The sequence below is a fragment of the Lactuca saligna genome, chromosome 1 (genome assembly GCF_052625555.1).
Source record: "Lactuca saligna cultivar CGN05327 chromosome 1, ASM5262555v1, whole genome shotgun sequence".
NCBI lineage: Eukaryota > Viridiplantae > Streptophyta > Magnoliopsida > Asterales > Asteraceae > Lactuca > Lactuca saligna.
This window is the reverse complement of record NC_136417.1, coordinates 34,828,366-34,849,618: the sequence shown is the minus strand read 5'-3', so window position 1 is coordinate 34,849,618 and position 21,253 is coordinate 34,828,366. Positions and strand designations below refer to the sequence as shown.

General features: G+C 38.3%; 2 protein-coding genes across 8 annotated transcripts; both read right to left on the bottom strand.

Annotated features, from left to right (window-relative positions):
- Positions 1 to 443: 443 nt before the first annotated feature.
- Positions 444 to 3,360, bottom strand: LOC145032519 (uncharacterized). 6 transcript variants are annotated; one of them, XR_013677156.1, is made up of 8 exons: positions 3,255 to 3,360; positions 2,905 to 3,171; positions 2,777 to 2,818; positions 2,582 to 2,676; positions 2,420 to 2,480; positions 1,874 to 1,938; positions 829 to 944; positions 444 to 668 (listed from the first exon to the last, which is right to left on the bottom strand). XR_013677156.1 is itself a non-coding variant. In XM_078981354.1 (7 exons), exons 4-7 carry the CDS (start codon positions 2,632 to 2,634, stop codon positions 462 to 464), a joined length of 441 nt encoding a protein of 146 aa, XP_078837480.1. In that variant the 5' UTR covers positions 2,635 to 2,676; positions 2,777 to 2,818; positions 2,905 to 3,171; positions 3,255 to 3,360; the 3' UTR covers positions 444 to 461. The 6 variants fall into 6 exon arrangements, 4 of the variants coding, with proteins under 4 accessions (XP_078837480.1, XP_078837488.1, XP_078837497.1 ...); XM_078981354.1 differs by lacking the exon at positions 2,420 to 2,480; XM_078981362.1 differs by lacking the exon at positions 2,420 to 2,480 and having other exon boundaries at positions 2,777 to 2,790.
- Positions 3,361 to 3,466: 106 nt separating this feature from the next.
- On the bottom strand, positions 3,467 to 5,874 carry LOC145032507 (mitogen-activated protein kinase kinase kinase YODA-like). 2 transcript variants are annotated; one of them, XR_013677152.1, is made up of 3 exons: positions 5,233 to 5,874; positions 3,876 to 5,135; positions 3,467 to 3,786 (listed from the first exon to the last, which is right to left on the bottom strand). XR_013677152.1 is itself a non-coding variant. In XM_078981344.1 (2 exons), exons 1-2 carry the CDS (start codon positions 5,478 to 5,480, stop codon positions 4,625 to 4,627), a joined length of 759 nt encoding a protein of 252 aa, XP_078837470.1. In that variant the 5' UTR covers positions 5,481 to 5,874; the 3' UTR covers positions 3,800 to 4,624. The 2 variants fall into 2 exon arrangements, 1 of the variants encoding a protein (XP_078837470.1); XM_078981344.1 differs by lacking the exon at positions 3,467 to 3,786 and having other exon boundaries at positions 3,800 to 5,135.
- Positions 5,875 to 21,253: the final 15,379 nt, after the last annotated feature.

Genomic DNA, 21,253 nt, shown 5'->3' with positions numbered 1-21,253 from the left:
CGTCGTAAAAGGCTCAGACGAGGCACAAATGCGCGTCAAGGAAGGCCCTGTCATAAAGAGAGACGACGCGCTTTTGCACGTCGTCTATAGACGACACGCATTTACGACGCTCATTTACGACACTCATTTACGACACGCAATGCGTATCTAGGAAGGCTCTGTTATAAAGGAAGACGACACGCATTCGCGTGTCGTAACCTTACGATGCGCGTGTTAATAACACGCAATGCGTATCAAGAATGCCCCTGTCAAGAAAGACCATGTCATAAATGAAGATGACACACATTTTTGCGTATCATAATTTTAAATGTTTAAAAAAAAATTATTTATAGATTTATTTATTTTCAAATTAAATTTGTATTTAATGTTTCATAATTGAAAATAAATATCATATACAAAAAATAGAATCCATTGCATTTAATGTCATACAATTCTATCTCCTACAATATATAAATTTGCATCTAATCTACTATGTACATCAAATTCCAACTAAGTAAAGTTGCATCTTGCCTTTCATAATTTTTTAAGACTAATGCTCCAAACAACTGATTATATGGATAAGCAGTTGTACATTGGCCCATATCACTCAATAATGACTTAGCCAAATTCAACTTACTTTCCAAGAGCTTTCTCATGTACAACAAGGCCAGTTCCAGTTCCTTCCAACCCTACACAAAGTATCACATCCAATTAGGAAGTAAATATAAGCATATCTTGCAGGGGTAAAATGGTAATTTGTGTAATTTTATAACCAAACACAAATTACCAAGCAAATACATAAGAATAGGAGAATCTTTTAGAGGCATGTTAAAGGCAATAGGGAAAAACCATGCTGAGATCAAGTTTGGAGATGAAATCATCAAATGAAGGCCTATTGTGCATGTCAGTATCCCAGCATCTTTGTAGCATAGATAGTAATCTTGGTGGTGCACCTAATTCAGTCCCTGCAAGACCAAGTCTTAACCCGTTAGACACAACAGTTGTTGTTAGTTACTTGTCAGTGTAGTTCATTTCCAGCACAGTGTAAGCCTGGCATCAGGGGATATTATATTATATTATTATTTTATAACTTTTAAATATAATACACCAATATATGAAAATGAAACTACATAGCTATTTCTTGTATTTAGCTCGATTAAAGCAAGAGAACATCAATGTTCTTGTGGAACCTGAGTTTCACAATGTTTTTGCAAGAATACCAGGATTTGGGTTTGTACAAACTTTTTACAGTCAAAATACCAGTTATATAATGCAAGAAGTAGCATTTCTTTGTGGGAAAGTAGACAAATATGTTTTTTTTTTCAATTATGAGATTATGACATGGAAGAAGAGAAAGAAATATATAGATTTTCTTTTCAAAACTTTAGAGATAGTACATGACCAAGCTGTCTATGCCATCAAAATCATGCTACTTTTATAACAATATACCAAAACTTTGGGATAATAAGTCATTATGTCCATGCCTATGTGATGTTTCCATTTACTATTCTCTCATTCAAACAAAAAAATTAGAACTCACATTCTGGCTTTGATTATATAGCTCGTATATAAAAAAATATACGATTTACAACCAAGTACAAATACATACAATGTATCTAAAGCTTCATTTTTAGAAGAACGGACAAAAGAAGAAGACTTGTAAGCGGATTTGGGATTTTCACTGAGTGCCATCTTGATGTAATTTAGAAAAGAGTAGGCAAAAGAAGAGGATTTGAGGAAAGATTTGTTAGAATATGAAGACTTACCACAGTTCCAGGCAGAGATTATTAATTAATTAAAAAAGACTATTAATTAAAAAAAAGGAAAAAAATATAAGTTGGGATGAAAATAATGAAGAGAAGATAAGAATGGAAATAAATAATGAGCAACTTACAAGGTGTTGTTGTGTTCCTGTTACAAGGAAAGTCTCGTTGAAGACAATTTAATCCTGGGAAGTAACTATAAATGGAACATAAAGAAAAACAAGGTTAAGAAGAAATAATAAGAAAAAGAAAAGGAATGTTGACCATAGCTCTTTTGACTTTTCATAGCTTATTTGACCCAATAAGCTTTTGGAAAAGCTCCAAAATAAAAGATTGAGTTGAGTTGGGTTGTGAACAAAGGTATTTAAGAGTTAACACTACCCGTTACACTCCAGATAAAATTTAAAATAATGAAAAAAGTGGAAACGATAAAATAACTGTTATATATGTGACATGGCATCTTCCAACGTTGACTATGCTTAATAGAAATGAACCAATTTCTAGCAGTTTCCGGGATTTTATTCTTGTTTACCTATAATATCCATTGCATCAGATAGATTTGTGGATTGAAAAACTAAAAAAGTCTCATTTCACCCAACTACATAAAAGCACTCAGACATTATACACATAGACACACATATCCCAAACATGAACAAAGTTGACTAATTGCATCATACCCAAAAGATTGATAGCCTGAGATTGATTGATAGAACAAACAGACAAGATAAAGAGAGGCACCTGATCATGAAGCAGGCAATATCGACTGAGTCATTCTGATTAATTCATTTATGAAAATAAAAAAATTCCATGTACCCAGAAGCTGGGACAAAAAAACTCACCAAAGCTGGGACATTTTCCTACTGAGTGGGTTTGTTTTTACTGAGTGGGTCATTTTTAGGATCCATGACTTCCTCTTTTCTTAATCTTTTTAAACCTAGAAAACTTATGAAAATGGAATTTAGGGGATAACTTAAGGTGCACAATGTGGAAGTTACACAAAGCATTCAATCTAAAAAGAAATATAAAAGAAGCACCTGAATAAAGGTTGCTGGACCACCACATATATCAAAGTACTTCTTTAGGCGCTCAATGTTTTGAGAAAACATGAAAGATTATTTTACAATATAAAATATTTGTAATATTAAAAAAAAGTGTGAAGTACCTTAGCATTCTTGAAGATGCTATTAGATCCTTCGTTTCTCAACGGTTCACCATCTTTCATGATTATATTGCCTCTTGATAATCTAGAAAATCCGTAATTTGGTGATGCACCCAGTTTTCCTTGTGCCCGAGCATGTGCTAATACTTGCTATTGCTGTTGATGTTGGTGTTGCTGTTGTTGTTGTGATGCCAAATAAAATTGATTTGGGTTCTATAAATTGGGTTTATGGACTTGAAGACCTATACTAGGGTGTAGTTGGTCAATTCCCTGCATTTGTATTCTTATGTCAACCCCAATGTAAACTATGAAATTTTATATATTACTGAAAGAAACTTCTATAGGAAACTTACAGTTAGAGGCCAACCCTTCAATGGAAGACCTAACTTTTTGTTTGTGTGTTATAGAACGTTACAAATAAGCTGGAGGAGTAACAGCCTGACTCAACTTAAGGAGAATAATATATATATATATATATATATATATATATATATATATATATATATATATATATATATATATATATATATATATATATATATATATATTCCATTTCCATGCCAAATTTATTGAAAATATTGTTTTATCACAAATGTTGTTCAGGTTAAGAAACCAATTGAAGCAAAAGGAGGAGCACAATGCTCTTACTGTCCAACAATATACTCAACAGGAAACTCCTTATAATTAATGCAAAGCAACTTGAATGGAATTTCTCTTTTTTATTTTTGTAAAAGTCATATTGATATTGATACATGCAGTTGAAGCTGGAATCTCTAGAACTCCAAATTGCAGACTTAAAGCTTCAGCAACATGAAGAAAAGTTGGTGAAAGAACAGTACCAAATGAAGATGTATGCAGAACAATCAATCACTGCAGAGCACGATTCTAGTATTTTTTTCACATTCCGGAATCAAATCAGTCAATATACTAGATGTTGCATGAATTTTAAAGAGATCCAAGAGAGATTGAAGTACCTGTTTCTTGGGTTGTTTAAGATGTTGCATTGAGGGCCTGAGTTGCGCACTACATGGAAAACTAAAACAGGGACATATATACACATGCTTTGGTGTTGCTTTGTCATCATAAACATCAAGATTAATATTTTGGGAATCAACTTGAGCATACATTTCAACCTCAACTTCAGGAGTAAGGTAATCCGATAAAACATTCCATTGCATTCCTTTGATTCAATCATACCAAAAAATAATAGGATATGGACAAACTAACCAAAATTAAAAAAAAAAAAAACATATATACAGTACATGATGTTGTTTGTGGAAATAAAAAGAAAATTTATTACAGCAGAAAGTAAGATCATTCTTGATCCATTCATAATTAATTATGACAATTTGTGAACACCACCTTGGAGCCATCAAAAATGTTGGGAATTAACTTCCATTAATTGCCAAATATCCTAGAAGGGCAATAACGGAATTTTAATCTTTTGATCAGAAACTAAAAGGAATCTCCTAAATTAATTGAACCCTAAACCACATGTACTAGAAGGGTATTACTTCCAAACTGTTGGAAATTAACTCGTATTAATTGGAAACTAAAAGAACCAAATTTCAATAAACTAAAAAGAAAAAAAAAAGTATAATATAATTACCTAAAAATATCAATAGCATTCATTTAAACTGGGAAAGGATTTTAGGATGGTCAAGAGTGAATTAATGGAGTTAGATACATGCTTCTTTGAATTGATGAATGAGGTGACCCGATGTCAAGAAGGTGATAATGTTGTTATATTTATTATTTTAGTCCGATTTTCCCCTCCCCCTGCCCTTGGATGAAGTGGTGTCACTGCCCCACTATGGATTCTAGAGCTAGGACTTGGAAGTGGAGAACACTCTGGGCTACCTTTACTTGATTGCCAAAACAACCCTGCCATGTCACCTCCCATTGAATTATAACCCGAGTTTTGACCCGAACCAGGGCTAGAACAGTGACCCGATCCAGATCCAAGAAAAGGGAAATTTGGATTAGGTTTTGAGGTGTAGAAAGCTGGATTTATAGCTTGCTCTGTTCCAAATCCACGTAAGGGGCTTCTAGAAGGACTTGATATGGAAGAATCCAGAGCACAGAAGAACGCACCATGAGAGGGGACCTGAAGATTTGGGACATGACTTCTTAAAGGCTTTTTAGGTGGTGAAGAGATGTGATTATCAAAAAGATGATCATCTAGTTTTGGTACCTCCCTTTTAGTCACAGGCAACTGATCCTTAACAATCATACTTCATAAACAAAAAGAGAAACATACAATGAATCAGTCATATACAAGATTTAATGCATTCTTTTTTTTTTAATTTCAAAATTTATAAATATGCTTACTTGGAAGGGCTGCCTGCGGTTCTTCGGCTCCCGGTATCATAATCAGATGCCAAGGGGCTAAGCTGGCTTGAATCAGGTGGATCATCACTATCACTATAACATTCACTAAAAACAGAATCTGCTCCATCAAAATCGCGTGCATCTGGTCTAGTTTGTGTATGTGGGAGTGGAAGAAAGGGAGGCGTTTTGGAGCCCTTTTCTTGTTTTTGTTTTCCGGATACACTGAGTCCAGACTCGGTACGAGTCATACACGAAGGGTGAAGAACTGGAAGAAGGAGTGGTTGAGCTTGAGGTCTTTCTTGAAAACTTTGACATCTTGCCACAAGTTTGGATTCTTTGGATGGTGACACGGATCTGGACTAAATCCTAGATAGAGACCCAATCTCTGAAACTGTGTCACTACAACCTCTTCGGGAACCACTTGATTTTTGGTCAGAAGAGATTATAAACTTGAAAATTGTGTCAATGATACTGTCCTTGCTTGTCTTCTTCTTTGCTTCTTAAATCGTAATAACAATCTCTATGAAATCGTAGGTTGGGTTTTAGGTTTAGAGAGAGAGAGAGAGAGAGAGAGGGGAAGACGAAGACCTAGGCTTCTTTCATGCTAATTTGAAGAGGAGCTACGGGCTTTAATTTTTCACATCGAATAGGCGGGGTTTTAATTTTTCGGGATTTCATTCCGCTTAAAAGGCATGTTTCATTAAAAAAATATAAAGCAACGCACTTACACGACAAATAGTTTATTATAAGCGTCCTCCGTATGTCTTTTTTTTCTTTTTCCCACACACATTTTAGGGTACGCACAAATGTGTGTTGTCTATCCTTCAAATTTTATAAGAGATGGTATTATTTTTAGGGCACACGTTTTTGCGTATCGTAAATCACTGCGTGTCATTGTTTACGCGTTATTAAAGACCTATTTTCTAGTAGTGTTTATTTTAAAACATTGGAATGTCATTGTCAATATAGAAACATGAGAATAACGAAATATTACAAGCCTTATAATAATTAAACTAGTGGCTTAAAACTCCTTGAATCTCTCGCCGTAATGTATATTTCGTATAGCTATCTGTGATACAATAAATTAGGTGGGCCAGGTTGGGAAACCTACTAAGTACATAGGGATTTCAATCCCACAATGATATATATATATATATATATATATATATATATATATATATATATATATATATATATATATATATATATATATATATATATATATATATATATATTAGAACTCACAATATACAATTTCACCTTATATAAGCAATTTTACCCTACTCTGTCGATCCCCACAACGACACGATCCTTACTCCCGAACCAGGTATGTCTAATCCATGATCTCGGATCAATGACAAATGACTAAGGACACCCACTCCATACTCTCGGACTAAGGACAAATGATGACCTAATCCATGCTCTCGGATCAATGACAAATTTTTAAGGTTCTACCCTACGTGTATATCTCACCCGTACTCATAATGAGAAATTACCCGATATTCATCTTAATTAATTTAGGTTTATTATGCTTTTAAATCATCATATATTATCATATATGCTCTTAACACGTATTTCAAGCAATATCAAATATTTCAGACATAAACATATATTTAATACTTTAATTAATATTTGTATTAAAATCATGTTCATTAAAGGGACTATGCACTCACTTGTTAAAGTGATGGTTTGTAATTCGGACAACACTTCGCTTCTAACAATTGTCTTTTCGGTTGACGTAACCTAGTATTATTATCACTAAGTTTTAATCTAATATTTAATGTGACTAATTATTAGTCTAGATTTATCATTAACTCAAAGTCTACTTTCATGATATATCAAGTAAGGAACAACCAGTTAGGTTCATATCAGAGGTAGGGTCCATTTGGTATACAAAGCATACTGTTTGAAAATCTCACTTTAAACACCTCACTAAATCACAACTTAGACATCGTCCCGGTACGTAGATCAATAAATATAACAACACTAAATCACTGATAAATCTTATTTATAGGTTCATAATAACAACTTATGATAAATCTTATTTATAGGTTCATAATAACAACTTATGACTATAAATATAAGTTACACTGATAACAGAATAGTGTAGCTTAACTTACCGGACTTTTAAAGAAAACCGGGAAATTAAAAAAGGCAGAACTCTGACTCTAAAAACTTCTTTCGTCGGCTTTTTGACAACTAGGAGCTTCTCTATTGCACCCTAAAACTAGGATAAATCAAACAAGAAATAAAGAAGAATTCTAGATAAAGTTTAGAGGAACTGTGTAAGGAAATATGAAGAATTCATCCTCTATTTATAGGGGTTTGATCATATAGTAGGCCCTAAGCTTCGTCTGTATCTTCCGCGTACGAGCTCCATTTTCTACGTTCTTTATATCAACGTGTTGTTATATACAAGTACTACAACTTTCATTTAGACCCCGTCGGCTAATTCTCATTCTATCTTAAATTTACAAATATGTATCGAATTTATCTTGCTCGAAGAGTAGGGACTAAGTTTCCTCTATATCTTTAACATACGATCTCTATTCTCAATGTTCTTTATATCTACCTGCTGGTTTTTACAAGTTCTACAACTTTCATTTAGACTCCAAAGGCTAATTCTCATTTTATCTCAGATTTACAAATCTATATCGAATTCACCGTGATTGAAAAGTAGGGACTAAGTTTCGTCCATATATTTCGCATACGAGCTCCATTTCGATTGTCTTTGTATCGTTGAGCTCCTATTAATGAGATTTTCATTTCTCGTTTAGGTTGTGTCGAATAAAAATCAGTCGATCTAAAATTCCATTTACATGTTGTATACTGCTACACTGAATCTTAAAAAAAATCATGACTTCTTCTAACGAAGACAGATTTAGATGTTCTTTATATTCATGCTCTCGGTTTAACATATACAATGACTTTCGTTTAAATTGCTTAGTCTAAAAAGTATTTCGTCAAAAGTTTAGTTTTTACGATATGCGGAGCCGTGCCGGTTTAATTGTAAAACTTCAAGTCATAACTTCTTCGTTATAAGTCGGATTTCATTGCTCTTTATATGTACAACATATACTATAAATTTGGCTAAGATTATTTATCCTAAATATTCTTCTATCTAAAAGTCATTTTTAACGATTATTATCTCTAAATTGACTAGCCTGAATCTGCGGACGTTACATCTAGCTCAACTTAAATTTCAAATGTTTATCTTGTTCCCTTTTTTATTGGTCGGTCTCCACAACCTCCGCCACCACCTCATCACTTATCATTGATGTTTGTTCTCCCTCCCTAAAGAGTTCCATGTAAACCCCTCCCCTTCACATGCTCCATCGTCACCGCCTACTCTTCTCAAGCTTCTGATTGGCAAATAAAAAAAGGAAACCAGAAGATTGTAGGTCTTTTCATGGAGGACCTTCAATTGCTCCTCTCGAGAGTATACCCACATGGTTCTATTATTTTCTTCTTTATTAACTCCGATTATATTTCTTCATAGATTTTGATTAGGCTGGATTTAAAATCCTAAATTTATTTTTATTTTGTAGTTTGTTACACAGTTGGACAGAGCACCGTAAGTTTTGTACACTTTCTGATAAGTTGATCACATTTATATTTCATTTTTATGTTTCATCATTTCTTTAAGACAATACCTTGGTTTTCAAGATCTTTTGGTGGGAGTTTATTACACAATTTTGAATTTTTGGATGAAGGTATATAAAGGGTTTTTGATATTCTTTCTATGATTTCTGCTCAATAATGAAATTTCCTTAATATATTCATATTATATTTTATAGGTTATCTCACCCTTTGCATCACTTTGAAATCAATGTCTGAAACTGCAAGGTTTTTCTTTAAGCTTTTGAATGAAATACGTTTGATACTTTTTAAAGCGTGCTTAGTACGTTTGTTTGTCGTCTTAGTTTTTGTATATCGCCATCAACCATATACGTTCTGTAAAGTATCCCTCGGAGGGAACGTCAAAAAGAAAGGTCAAAACTAGTACCGAGCTTGGCCTGACTTGAACTCAGTTGGACCAAGTACGAAGCCAAGGCCGGGCCTTTGCCAACACGAAAGACATAGGCGTGAGAGTTATGGTGCAGAACAACGCTATAATCTCTTAACCAAGGGATAACATCCCGACGAGCATGGGACCATACAAAGCGTCCCACGTGCTCGTCAGACGATAATCACGATCTTCATAATAACTAAAAGATCCTCCTCTAGCCAATGAGGAGAAGATGAAAAAAGGGACGTGACGAAGGATCTTCCAGTAGGAGTCCGCCACGTCACACCCCACGAAGGAATGTCCAACAGAATCTGTTGAGGACCACATGCCTCTGAAACCAGGTATAAAAGGTTCCTTATTCCTCGTGAAGAAGGGAGGACTCTCTTTCAATTGAACATTCTTTCTTTTCTCGGAGAAAACACTAACTAGATCGTCGGAGCCTCGTTCCGGGAATCCCTCCCGGACGACGACTAACAATCTACCTTTCATTTTTGTACTGTGATATCAAGAGAGGGAATCAACATTAAACCTACCAACAATCTTTGCATAACCGTCTCCAACATATCACCACATTTTTCATCATCCGCGTGTATCTCTACAGCGATACACTCACAAAACAAATCCACACACCAAAAATGGCAGGTGAAATCCCAATAGTGGTCGGCACATTGGAGAAAAGTCGGTTGCGTCCGATGCAGTCACTAGAGGGCGGAAAACCATCCGTTCATGAAGAACACGCATCAAACCTCACACCAGTCTCATAGCCACTGTCCAGTTCTACAGTCTAAACGGTGGCGGCCTACATAGCCAATCTATAGTGCCCTACAACCGATCTAATCCCACAAGTTGAAATCGTAACTACAACTCCGCAAATCGTTGCAACACAACCAATAGGAACCCTTGTCCTACAACACAGTCTCTCCCGTACACTACCGAAACTGGGACTTGGATCCCTCACAACATCCAAACACATCCGCAAACTTCCTCCACGATCTACCCACACACCACCATGGCAGGCTTGCCCCATATGCCGCCCTACATGCAACAACATCTAATCTTCTACTTATATCTGCATCAGATCCCAGTTTTAATCCACACATCGACTCAACAACAAGTCGCAAGCATGCAGATCCAGGTGGGTCAAGGACCAGTTCTTCTGAATCTAATGTTCAAATCCCAATTCAATCCGAAGTCAACCCTCTCGTATCAATTGCTCAACCGTGCAACCCGAATGTGCAGCAATACGCATGAGCGCACTCATACACGCTTCCCCGAATAAGGCAACACAACATCCAGAAATTCAGGCCGATACCAGACGTGTCTCTATATCAGCCATATATCTTGTCGGTGACTATGAATAACCAGATGTATGCAAGACCATACCAAATACAACAACACATGGCTTATAGTGGGATGTTATCCTCGTACATGGACAATCCCATGCGAAGTGCCAGCTCTAATTTCAGTTACGAGCTACTGCAGTACTAAATTATGCACAGGACGATGATCCCACACATGCCCAAATATGACGGTACTACAGATCCAGAAGACCACATTGACAATTATGAATGGATGATGACGTCCCTTAAGATGGATCGTCGCTTCACTTGCACTTATTTTCCTTGCACCCTCACTGGCAACGATGGCAAGTGGTTCAAATCTCTAAGGCCAGGTAGCATCTACAGCTTTGAGAAACTGAAATACCTTTTCCTCAACAATTTCATGCAATTGAGGAAAGGCAAGGGGGTGCAAGCACTGGAATGGCATGCAAGCAGAAAGAGGGGGAATCAATCCGTGAGTATTATGACCGATTTATGTTGGCGACATTGAATGTTCCAGGACATGAGGAGTTCTTGGTAATAGGTGCTTTCGCCCAAGGTTTACTCCCAGGGCCCCTATCGAAGAAGATACATGGAATTTTTCTCTGATCCCGGGATGAACTCAAGTTCCGTGTTGAAAATTACCTGAGGCAAATCAATGGGGAAGAGCGAAAAGAGGCCAATACCAAAGCTATAGTCAATGCATATGCAAAGCAGGAGGAGACGGCCGCAGCTAATCTCGACCCAGCATGGAAGGCAAGATGGCGACTAGCAATGGCATAATCGTCACCCCCGACATATGTCTAGGAGGTACAAACCGTTCTACCAGGACGATGGCAAAATCGGTCATATCGACGTTCACGCGATCAACAAGTCCCCAACCAAGGAAAACAAAGACAAGCCTAAGTTCTATGAGTACCATAAAAAGCAAAACTCATGATACAAACGAGTGTACAATTCTAAAGAGGGAGATTGATGAAAAACATATGGTAGGAAACATTGTTGATATAGCAAAAGATCTCAGGGAAAAATTTGACGAGGATAAACATCAACCCAAAAATCAAAAAGATGGAGGGAGAGACCGAGATAAAAGGGAAAAGATACTCAGCATCATCGGGCCCCGCCCATGCACTAACCACCAGAGTCGATATCCCGATGCAAGGCCATACCAGCAAAACATCCTCAACATAACACTCTTGATGAATGACCCAAGGCTAGAGAATTGGGATCCCAACGATCCATTGCACATTACCGGTTTCGTTAGTCGACACTGTGTTGAACAAGTTTACATCGACAACCGAAGCTGAGTCAACGTGATTTACGAGCACTACCTTAGTCAACTGCCCATCGAAAGGAAAGAGTACCTCCAACCACCGCGCCAGGGCCCGCTATTCAGCTTCACTGGTCACCGCATCTAGCCAACGGGAACAGTCAGACTTCCATTCACTCTAGTTAGCCATGATGCGGAAAAGGAAATAACAAGGGTGCTCGATTTCTCAGTTGTCAACTGCTCGGCGGAACACAACATTCTCTTAGGATGCCCCGTGCTTTTCCAGTTGCGAGCAATTCCATCCACCATCCACGGCATCGTCAAATTCAGCACAAGCGAAGGATCAACCATGATAATAGCGACAAAGCCAGCCAACAGGTGTGATACTCAACAAGAAGCAAGGCTGAAAACCCAATTGCGTCAAAACAGCAGTCACCAAAAGACAGAGACCCCTCGCAGGGAATCTGCTGAAGCACGAGTGTCGACCCATGAATCAAGGAAGAGACAGGGAGTCGTATTTAGTCAGCTTACAACCCCTCCTCCATAGGAAGAAACTAACACTAATCAAAGGATTGCTCAGCCAAAATATGAGGTGCAAAATACATAGCAAAGAAACGCTCGCCCATAGGCGAATGTACCTCTTGGGCCGATAATTGACACTCTTGCCAAGCCCTACCCAAGAGCAATTTTGGATCCAGAACAAACCTTGTTTAATGGAAAACGTGAACCAAAGTTCCTCAGAACAGAGGAGGCGAGCACAAGAAATACCACCAATAGAAACAAAATGTTGTTCCCTATGGCGTGCAAGACTTACAAAAGAAGAGCACCAGCACAGGCCTTTGGAAAACAAAATAGCTCCTCTGGTAACTCAACACACTACCTATGGAGTAGGTGTATAGAACCCCATAGATGGAACTCTCACCCAGTCAAGGGGAGGCGACTCCCACAGTTATAGTGCTCACCTGGTCAAAGAGAAAGGAAGGCGACAACAACCCCAAAACATGTAAAGCGATGCATTGTTCCCCCACACCAGGCCTCGCCAGGGGAAGCAAGAGGAAGCCTCGACCCATGAAGGCGCATCTACATCCGGCAAAGAAAAGACGTCACAGCCCAACATGGAGTAGGTCTAACTCCGTATAGGATAACCATACTCTCGGCGCTGACATGAGAGCCAGACATGCGCCTTGACGCTTAGATATCAAGTGTCTATTGACTTATGTCCTTTCTTCCATTCTAAAAGATTAATACAACTTGTGTTTTGAAAGAGCTTTCCAGAATTTTGTTCAAATAGCAACAAAGTAAAGGACACCACCGCCCAACAGGGAGAATGGTCTAACTCTGTATAGGATAACCATACTTCCGGTGCTGACTTGAAAGTCGGGCTTTCACCCTGACGCTTAGATACCAAGTGTCTAGCAACTTTTATCCTTTCTTTTATAATTTTCATTTCGAAAGAGCCTTCCATAATTCTGTTTAAATTGCAAAAAGTAAAGAGGTTGTGCATATTTTCCAAGTAGCAACAATGGATGATCACCTACGCTACTTGAGCAAATCTATGCAAGAAGGCAACCGTAGGTCTTAAAAGAGTCATAATCTTTACCCACAATGTGTTGATAACATCTTAGAGCTGAGAATGTACAAATTTCAAGGCACAAGAAAAATGAGTTCTAAAAGGTTCATAACCTTTCCCCTGATAATATAACAGTATAAATACTCGAGGTAACAATCTTGGCCTATGTATTGGCAGTTAGACCATACAGTACAGTCCTCAATAGTGGCTAACATCTCGCGGCTCAACACATTAAGCTTGACTGAACACACGAATCAACAAACCATAGATCAGTAGTAGCAGCTATGCAACGTTTGTGGCACACTAGCCAATACGACGTAAACCCTAGAACAAGGGAAAGTATACAAAAAAAAATCATAGAAGAAACTTTGAACAAACATAACGTGAATTTATTATAGGAAAAATCAAAATATACATACACATACATACAACAAAAGTAAAAAGTAAGAGAGCACTTCCGTAACAATGCATGACAAAATACACAATCCCTCCCCTTGCAAACAGTGCTTGGGAAGGAACATCAATTTCAAAACCAACAAGGGGCATATACAAATCAGCCCTCATAGTCTGAGGAAGAACCTCTCGGGCTCTGCTTGCCATAAATTGGCGGAAGCCATCATAATCTAACTCCCCTAAATGAAAGAGGTCAGCAAAATCTGTCTCGACAAAAGACGTAAGGGCAATTTTGACTTCCTTGGCTCTGCTTGCCACTTGGCTAGGACCTAGAACTTCAGATTTACTTGAAGACGTGGAGCACCCAACCAATTGTCTCCCCTTCTCGAACCCAAGCTCCTCACAAGCCTCACAAACATCGTGGACCCCTTTGGAGAATTCAATATTCTCAATGACTCTATCAATCGCATGAATCACTCCTTTCTCTAGCACCCTTTGTAATTCACCTCGAGCAATGGCACCATCAACACGTGCTCAAGCCAGTTGACGCTAGCACTGGGCCAATTTGCTCGCCAACATGTTTTTTTCTTGCTTCAGAAAGCTTACTCGATCCTCGAGGCGCTCCACTTGGTCCTCCAGAGTGAGCACATGCTCCTTCAGAATGGCTTTCTTGCTGACCACCACACAATTCTGCTCAGAGAGAATGCGACGCTCAGTCTCTGCATCATGGAGTTCCTCCTTCAGGCTTACAATGGTATTGCGTAAAGGCCTCATCCGCGCTTCGGTCACCCGGACACCGCAAACCCGTTCGGCGACTGCAACCATCAGAGTTGCATCCTAGGCCGCAACATAACGAAGGTCACCAACAACTTGGACCCCAGACTTGCCTGTAAGAAATCTCATCGTAGCCAGGGAATGAGCATAAACACTCTATTCCTGGGCATTGGTATCATCCGATAGTAAAATATTCCTAGTAATTGCCCAGCCTGGGGCATAAGCTTTGGAGCATGAGGAGCTAGGCGCAGTTCCTATTTCGCCCTCCGCTAAAGGCTTCTTTGACTGAATGGAACCCCGGGTGAACCCAATGCACTCCCAAATGTGGAGTCAGAACTAAGATTGATCGGGGAAGCTGTAGCTGACGATATAGGAGGTGACGTCGCAGAATCAGGGATTACCACTTTTTTTTCTTCTGCACAGATGTCGAGAACTTGTTGCCAAGAACATCCCCGATGCTTCCAAGAAGCCTGCTCAAAGATATAGTAATGCGCACTTTACGAGGACGAAGACCCACATCATCGGATTCTGTCTCCTCATCCGACGATGGCACCACACGCATAGTTTGCCTTTTCCAGATAAGAGCAGTAACCCTCCCAACTTGTGCACCTGCAAGCAAACAAGGAGGGATAGAATTCAGTGGACGAGCCGAGGAAGTGGCTGCAACGGCCAGTGGGGAAGGCAACTCATGCCTGCTAGAACCAACATTTCCCCTTCCACGGAGAGCAACCCAGCTAGCTCTCGCATACGCCTTTCAGATACAACATGGGGAAGATCCTCTACAAGATCAACCTCCCGATGATAGAGCCTACCTCGATAGTAGCCGCGCAAGGCCATCTCCAAATAAATCTCGGCTTCAGCACCTGCACAAATTAGAATTGAATATAAGGACTCATCAGATACCTTGCTCCTCCTCCCCTTTCCTCTTTTTTTTTTTAAAAAAAAGGGGGAAAGGAAGAAGAATGAAACAAAAGAATACTGCGTCTCACGAAGAACAATTTAGACATCTTCCCACGGGCTCGCCAGGCGGCACTCATACCAGCCGCAACGAGAACGGAATCCTCCCAGTTCTGTCAAACAATTGTAATGTCGCGTAGTCGTTTGCCGAGGGTGAGGTTGCTCCCAAACAAGTTGGGAATGCGATCAGAGTGGTCTTGTGTTTTGTGATACCCAGGCCCCACAAGGTCTCGGTTAACCCAGAGCCATTGCCTTTGCCAATTTTTCTTCGGGACGTCTTCTTTAGAGATTAGCTAATGAACGCCCCACCTTTTGCCAAAGTATGAAAACCAAAATTCATAGTCGAACAAAAGGAGTAGCTGAAAACCCAGAAGGTAGGTATACAACCCAAATATCGACAAATCAGTTCAAAACCAATGATTTTATTGACGGTGATCGGAGTCAACTTGTCAACGGAGAAGCCATAGTGGTCCACAAATCAGTTCAGATGTTGGCAAGCGCATCCGTGCTTCGAATAAAGGGATCGAAACTCCCACCTTCCCTTGAGGGTAGTCATGGATTGGTACCGCCTTGGCCAGAATCATTACATCATGCTTTGTTAAGAAACCGAAACGATCATGCAGAAGCTGGAATTCTTCCACAATAGGGACTCTACCATGACGATCCATTTACTAAGAAAAAACGAATGATAGAGAAGGAAAACGTGCAGAATACCCAAGATGAGGCGGAGGAAGCAGAGATAGATGATAAGGATAAACGATCTTGGAAGGGGGGAAACTTTAAAGACACAACTGGCAGCACAAAATTGTCCCCCTTTTCTCGGGGCTGGCGTACGATAACGATACTGTCAAAAACCCATTCCAAGTTAGAAATAATCCCAGGCGTACACGTGTTGAGAAATAGGCTCGAACGTCGATGCTATCAGGCCAACACAAACGCCTACAAGCCTAAAGGACTTGTTAACGTATCCCTTAGAGGGAACATCAAAAAGAAAGGTCAAAACTAGTACCGAGCTTGGCCTGAGCTGAACTCAGTTAGACCAAGTTCGAAGCCAAGGCTAGGCCTTCGCCTACGCAAAAGACATAGGTGTGACAGTTATGGTGCATAACAACGCTATAATCTCTTCACCAAGGGATAACATCCCGGCAAGCATAGGACCATACAGAGCGCCCCACGTTCTTGTCAGACGATAGTCACGATCTTCGTAATAACTAAAAGATCCTCCTCTAGCCAATGAGGAGAAGATGCAAAAAGGGACGTGACGAAGGATCTTCTAGTAGGAGTCCCCCACGTCACGCCCCACGAAGGAATGTCTAACAGAATCTGTTGAGGACCACATGCCTCTGAAACCAATTATAAAAGGTTCCCTCTTCCTCGTGAAGAAGGGAGGACTCTCTTTCAATTGAACATTCTTTCTTTTCTCGGAGAAAACACTAACTAGATCGTCGGAGCCTCGTTCCGGGAATCCTTCCCGGACGACGACTAATGTTCTACCTTTCGTTTTTGTATTGTGATATCAGGAGAGGGCATCAGCATTGAACCAGTCGATAATCTTTGCATAACCGTCTCCAACATATTACAACACCCTCCAAGTAAAATTATTATTTATTTCATTAATCATTTATGTCAAGTGAGTTTCTACTATTTCTTTTCCATTATGGCAAGCGTTTCTTTATTTAAACTTTCATTTACCTCCATTTTGATCTTTTGATTCTAATTTATATTTCGATCTGGATTTTTTTATTTCAGGTTTAGTTGCTACCAACATGCTGACACTACTCTTAAAACTACTGATTTTAGGTTGTTTATCTTATGCACACCAGGTTTAATTTGTAATTATTTTTATGGATTTTTTTCTTGGTTGATGTTATATAGTTAATACCCATTTAATTTCATGTGGGCCATTATGTGATGAAACCTTACAGAGATTTGGTATTATTTACGACTGTTTGATAATCTATTCACTTTTTTCTCAAATAAGATTGTGCAAGAATTTTGTTTGTTATATAAGATTCTAATAAAAGTATTACTACATATAAACATGTAATATTATGGAACCATAGCCAATTTCTAATGTTGCTTCTCACCAATTTTTTTTTTTGTTTCTATGGTGATTCTTACAAGAATCTTGCAGAATCTGGTTGAACTTTCTATAGATTTACTTTTAGCACGACCTTGATGTTACCTTATCTCGAATTCCATCATGCTTACCATTGTAAAAGTTGTTTGTATATTTCAGATTATAATCTAATAATTCCACTGCATGTTTCAATATTTGTCTTTAGATTAAGCTATGAAGTGAAACCCTCTGAGAAGTTATTAGGAAGCCCACCACTAATCAGATGGCTTGATCAGCCCGATATGCACAAAGTAAATAATATACAATATACTCATCAGGCCCCGCCTGGCATTGGATCCCGCCCGGTATACATATCAGATATCATACATGAAAGAGACACACAGAAAACTAGCATCCTAATCAGAATAAACCATGGGCTGGCAGTAGTGCCTTCGAACCGCCAAACACAGTGAAGAAACTCATCTCAACTGCTAGGTATCTCAGATAGAAGCTCAGAATGCCGATCCGGAAAATCCCCGCTCTAACCAATCAAATAAAACCCAATTAATAAGTGGGTCATAACCCAAGCTAAGAATTCTAGTCTGGTTGTCCAACACTCCGGGAAAAAGTCCATTTTACCCTTTCTTCACTTGGCCCAAAATCTAAGGCCCAATCCAAAGCCCAATATGACCTAACTTCCTAATTGGGCACAAAAACCGTCATGAGCCTAATTCCAAGAAAGGCCCAAATTCCAATATTTAGCATCCCAATATTAAGTTACTTCTAAATTCATCCTTATAATTTTCTTTCATGTCATTTTGGAAGCCCTAGTGGCAATTTCGTAATTAAGTCAGGAAGAGTACGCCATGTGTACATGTGTATACGTTGAGCGTACTAGGGTGAGCCGTAGTACGCTGGGTGTATACGTATGTATGCAGGGCGTACTAGCTAAATGAGAAAAACCCTAATTTTTAGGGTTTGGGTGGTATTTAAGCAACATTAAGCCGCATTTTCCCTCACCTCTTCAGCCTCCACTTCCTTTGAGACATTTTTGCAAACGCTAGCCATTGAATGTGTGTTTTGAGCTTAAGTGTGTGCTTTTGGTGTGTTGAAGGAAGAAAGAAGATTCGTTAAGGAGCCTTGGTGTGGAAGCAAGTTTGTAGATCTGGGATCTTTGCCTCTTTGGGAAGCTCCAAATGGTATAAAGCTTTGATTTTGACTTGTATTTCCTTAAGATCTTGCCATAGGAAGTTTTATGTGTTTTAGTCCCTTTTCTTGGCCTTAATGAGTATGAGCTACTCTAAGACCAAAGGATATGTCCTTTCAAAAGATTTGATGTGCATTAAGTCGTAAAAACGCTATCTTGACTCCTTTGGTGCTTGCATGCAATTTATAGAGGTCTTAAGTGGTTAAGACAAAATAAGGTTTTGGTTTTAGGACTTATTAAGGCATGCATAACCATAAAGTTGGAAACTTTATGGTTTGGAACACCTTTTTAGGCTTACATCTAAATTTGGACGTTTGGACTTGTTGTATTAAGCACTTAATGAAGGTTTTGCATGGCTACGGCATACGCCGAGCGTACCATGGCGTACGATGGGCGTAGGTGGTCAACTGCCCGTTTTTGGTCAAGGGCGGGGTACGCGGGGCGTAGAGGCTGAGTATGATCGACCGCCACAACCACCTCATAACATGCCTTTAAGGTTTCAGTTACCTAATCAAAGCCAGCCACCATCTACTGACTCATCATCATCTTGGTTGTGGTTTGGTGGCTTATTTAGTGGCAAGGAAGAGGAGCCAAATCCGAAGGTCAAAACTAAAGTTCTGGAGAATTTTGATTCATTGGCTCCTTCATCTTAATTTTGAATTCAAATGAATCATCTGAAATAGCTTTGGTGAGACCTTATTTTCAGTCATTTGTAATGGAGTATGTTGAAGAAAAAAAATTGGTTCGATCAAAGAATTTCATAGCATATTGAGTTTTAGTTGAAGAAGCAGGTCGTGAGGGGGAAATCAAACAAAAAACGAGAGTTCAACATCTGATTTAGCATGATCAACTAAATCAAATCAAGTCGAGATTTCCATGGTAATTAAGTCAAAAGTCCTATAATATACTGTTGCTGGCAATGGTTACCTTAACCCCACTTTTAAAACCCCTCATCTTAACACGACACTTATAATTAAAACTTGATTTATGTTTTTCAGTTCACAAATAATAATCATGTTTCCTCTGAATTTGACAAAAAATGTTCAGATTGATATCTGTTTAGTGCATGATAAAGTTCGAGTTGGATCTCTTTGGGTTCTTCATGTGCAAAAAAATGTTCTATTTTTCCAAAATTTATTCCCTGACAAGTATGTATCCAATTTGATGAACAACAAGTATTTGTTAAAATCAGATGTTCCAAAATCATTCCGACCTTGTCTTATTCTTAAAACATGCTCCGTTGACTTCCGTAAGAATCATATTCCAAACATGTTTAGATAGGATCGATATAACTCAGTGTTTGGGATCAAAAGTCAACTGTTTTACGTTTCATGATTTCTCCCCCATTAAAGCATGCTACAACTTTCATAAAACCATCCACCGCATAATTACGTTCATATTTATTCAAAAATATTTAACTGAAACTTAAAGTCATAATTTGATTTCTTCTGAAAAGTCAACTCATAATTTGAAACTCAATCCAATTTAAACACAATTCTATGAATACTGAATTCTTCAAGACAGTTGATTTATTATAGGAGTTTCAACTATTTGACTTCCTTACTAATTACTAAATGAATTTATTCCTTGTGTCTCTTCTGATTGACGAGATTGGGAGATAGGAAATAAGGTTTTAAAATTACAACAAAAAACCCCACAACATAAATACTTCAAATAAACACATACAACTCCTTCAACTAAGATTTCGGAAATAAACTTTAGATCGAGAGGTTACAAGCAATTAATTTTTGTTACCATGAGTCATTGCTCCGGCCGACGGCGGCGGCTGCGTCATGGATCCATCATGAAGTTTCAGGTATTCAGTACCTGAATTCGATTGATGAGGATTGACAGCGGTAAGAGAAGGAGGGTTAGCAGCAAGATCTTGTATGTCTTGGATCAAAGACGGAGGTCTTGGAGCCACATCTTGAAACGATAGTGGTTTGTCATTGGTATAATCGGAACCACCACGGTTTTGCCCGTCTTCTGCCGCAGAACGCACGATTTTCCTGACCTCTGAGCGAGATTTTGGTTGAGACATTGGAGAAAGTGATGTTGAATTATTGAATGTGATTCCAAAGAGGGATACTTATAGGAAGAATACATACTAATCTACGTATTATGACGCCTGCATAATGACGTTGCTTCTTACATTATTTCCTGTGAAATCATCATTACATGTTTTTTTTTAACTTATATTGATAAATAAGTTATATTTTTATATTATATTAAAAACGCGTTTTACGATTTTTTAGAAAAAGTTTACTAAAACTCAATGAACATAATAAAAAAAAAATAGAGTGCTAAATGTTAGATTAAAAGATGAAATAATATTTGTGGAATGAAAATTTAAAATGATGTATAACCCCAAGTTTTTTTTTATTTTTTCCTTTATTTTTTGTGAGTATTATCTTTATAATATATTTACGTGAAACAATAAGTATTTCAAGACGTGAACACAAC

What these genes read in the sequence shown, in the direction of transcription:
- LOC145032519 (XM_078981354.1), bottom strand. Translation starts at nt 2,634, where the DNA reads ATGACCCACTCAGTAAAAACAAACCCACTCAGTAGGAAAATGTCCCAG. An exon ending in CAGGAACACAACAACACCTT is followed by an intron (nt 945 to 1,873) that starts GTAAGTTGCTCA and finishes TTGGTCTTGCAG; the next exon opens with GGACTGAATTAGGTGCACCA. An exon ending in CCAAACTTGATCTCAGCATG is followed by an intron (nt 669 to 828) that starts GTTTTTCCCTAT and finishes TACTTTGTGTAG; the next exon opens with GGTTGGAAGGAACTGGAACT.
- LOC145032507 (XM_078981344.1), bottom strand. Translation starts at nt 5,480, where the DNA reads ATGACTCGTACCGAGTCTGGACTCAGTGTATCCGGAAAACAAAAACAA. An exon ending in ACCGCAGGCAGCCCTTCCAA is followed by an intron (nt 5,136 to 5,232) that starts GTAAGCATATTT and finishes TTGTTTATGAAG; the next exon opens with TATGATTGTTAAGGATCAGT.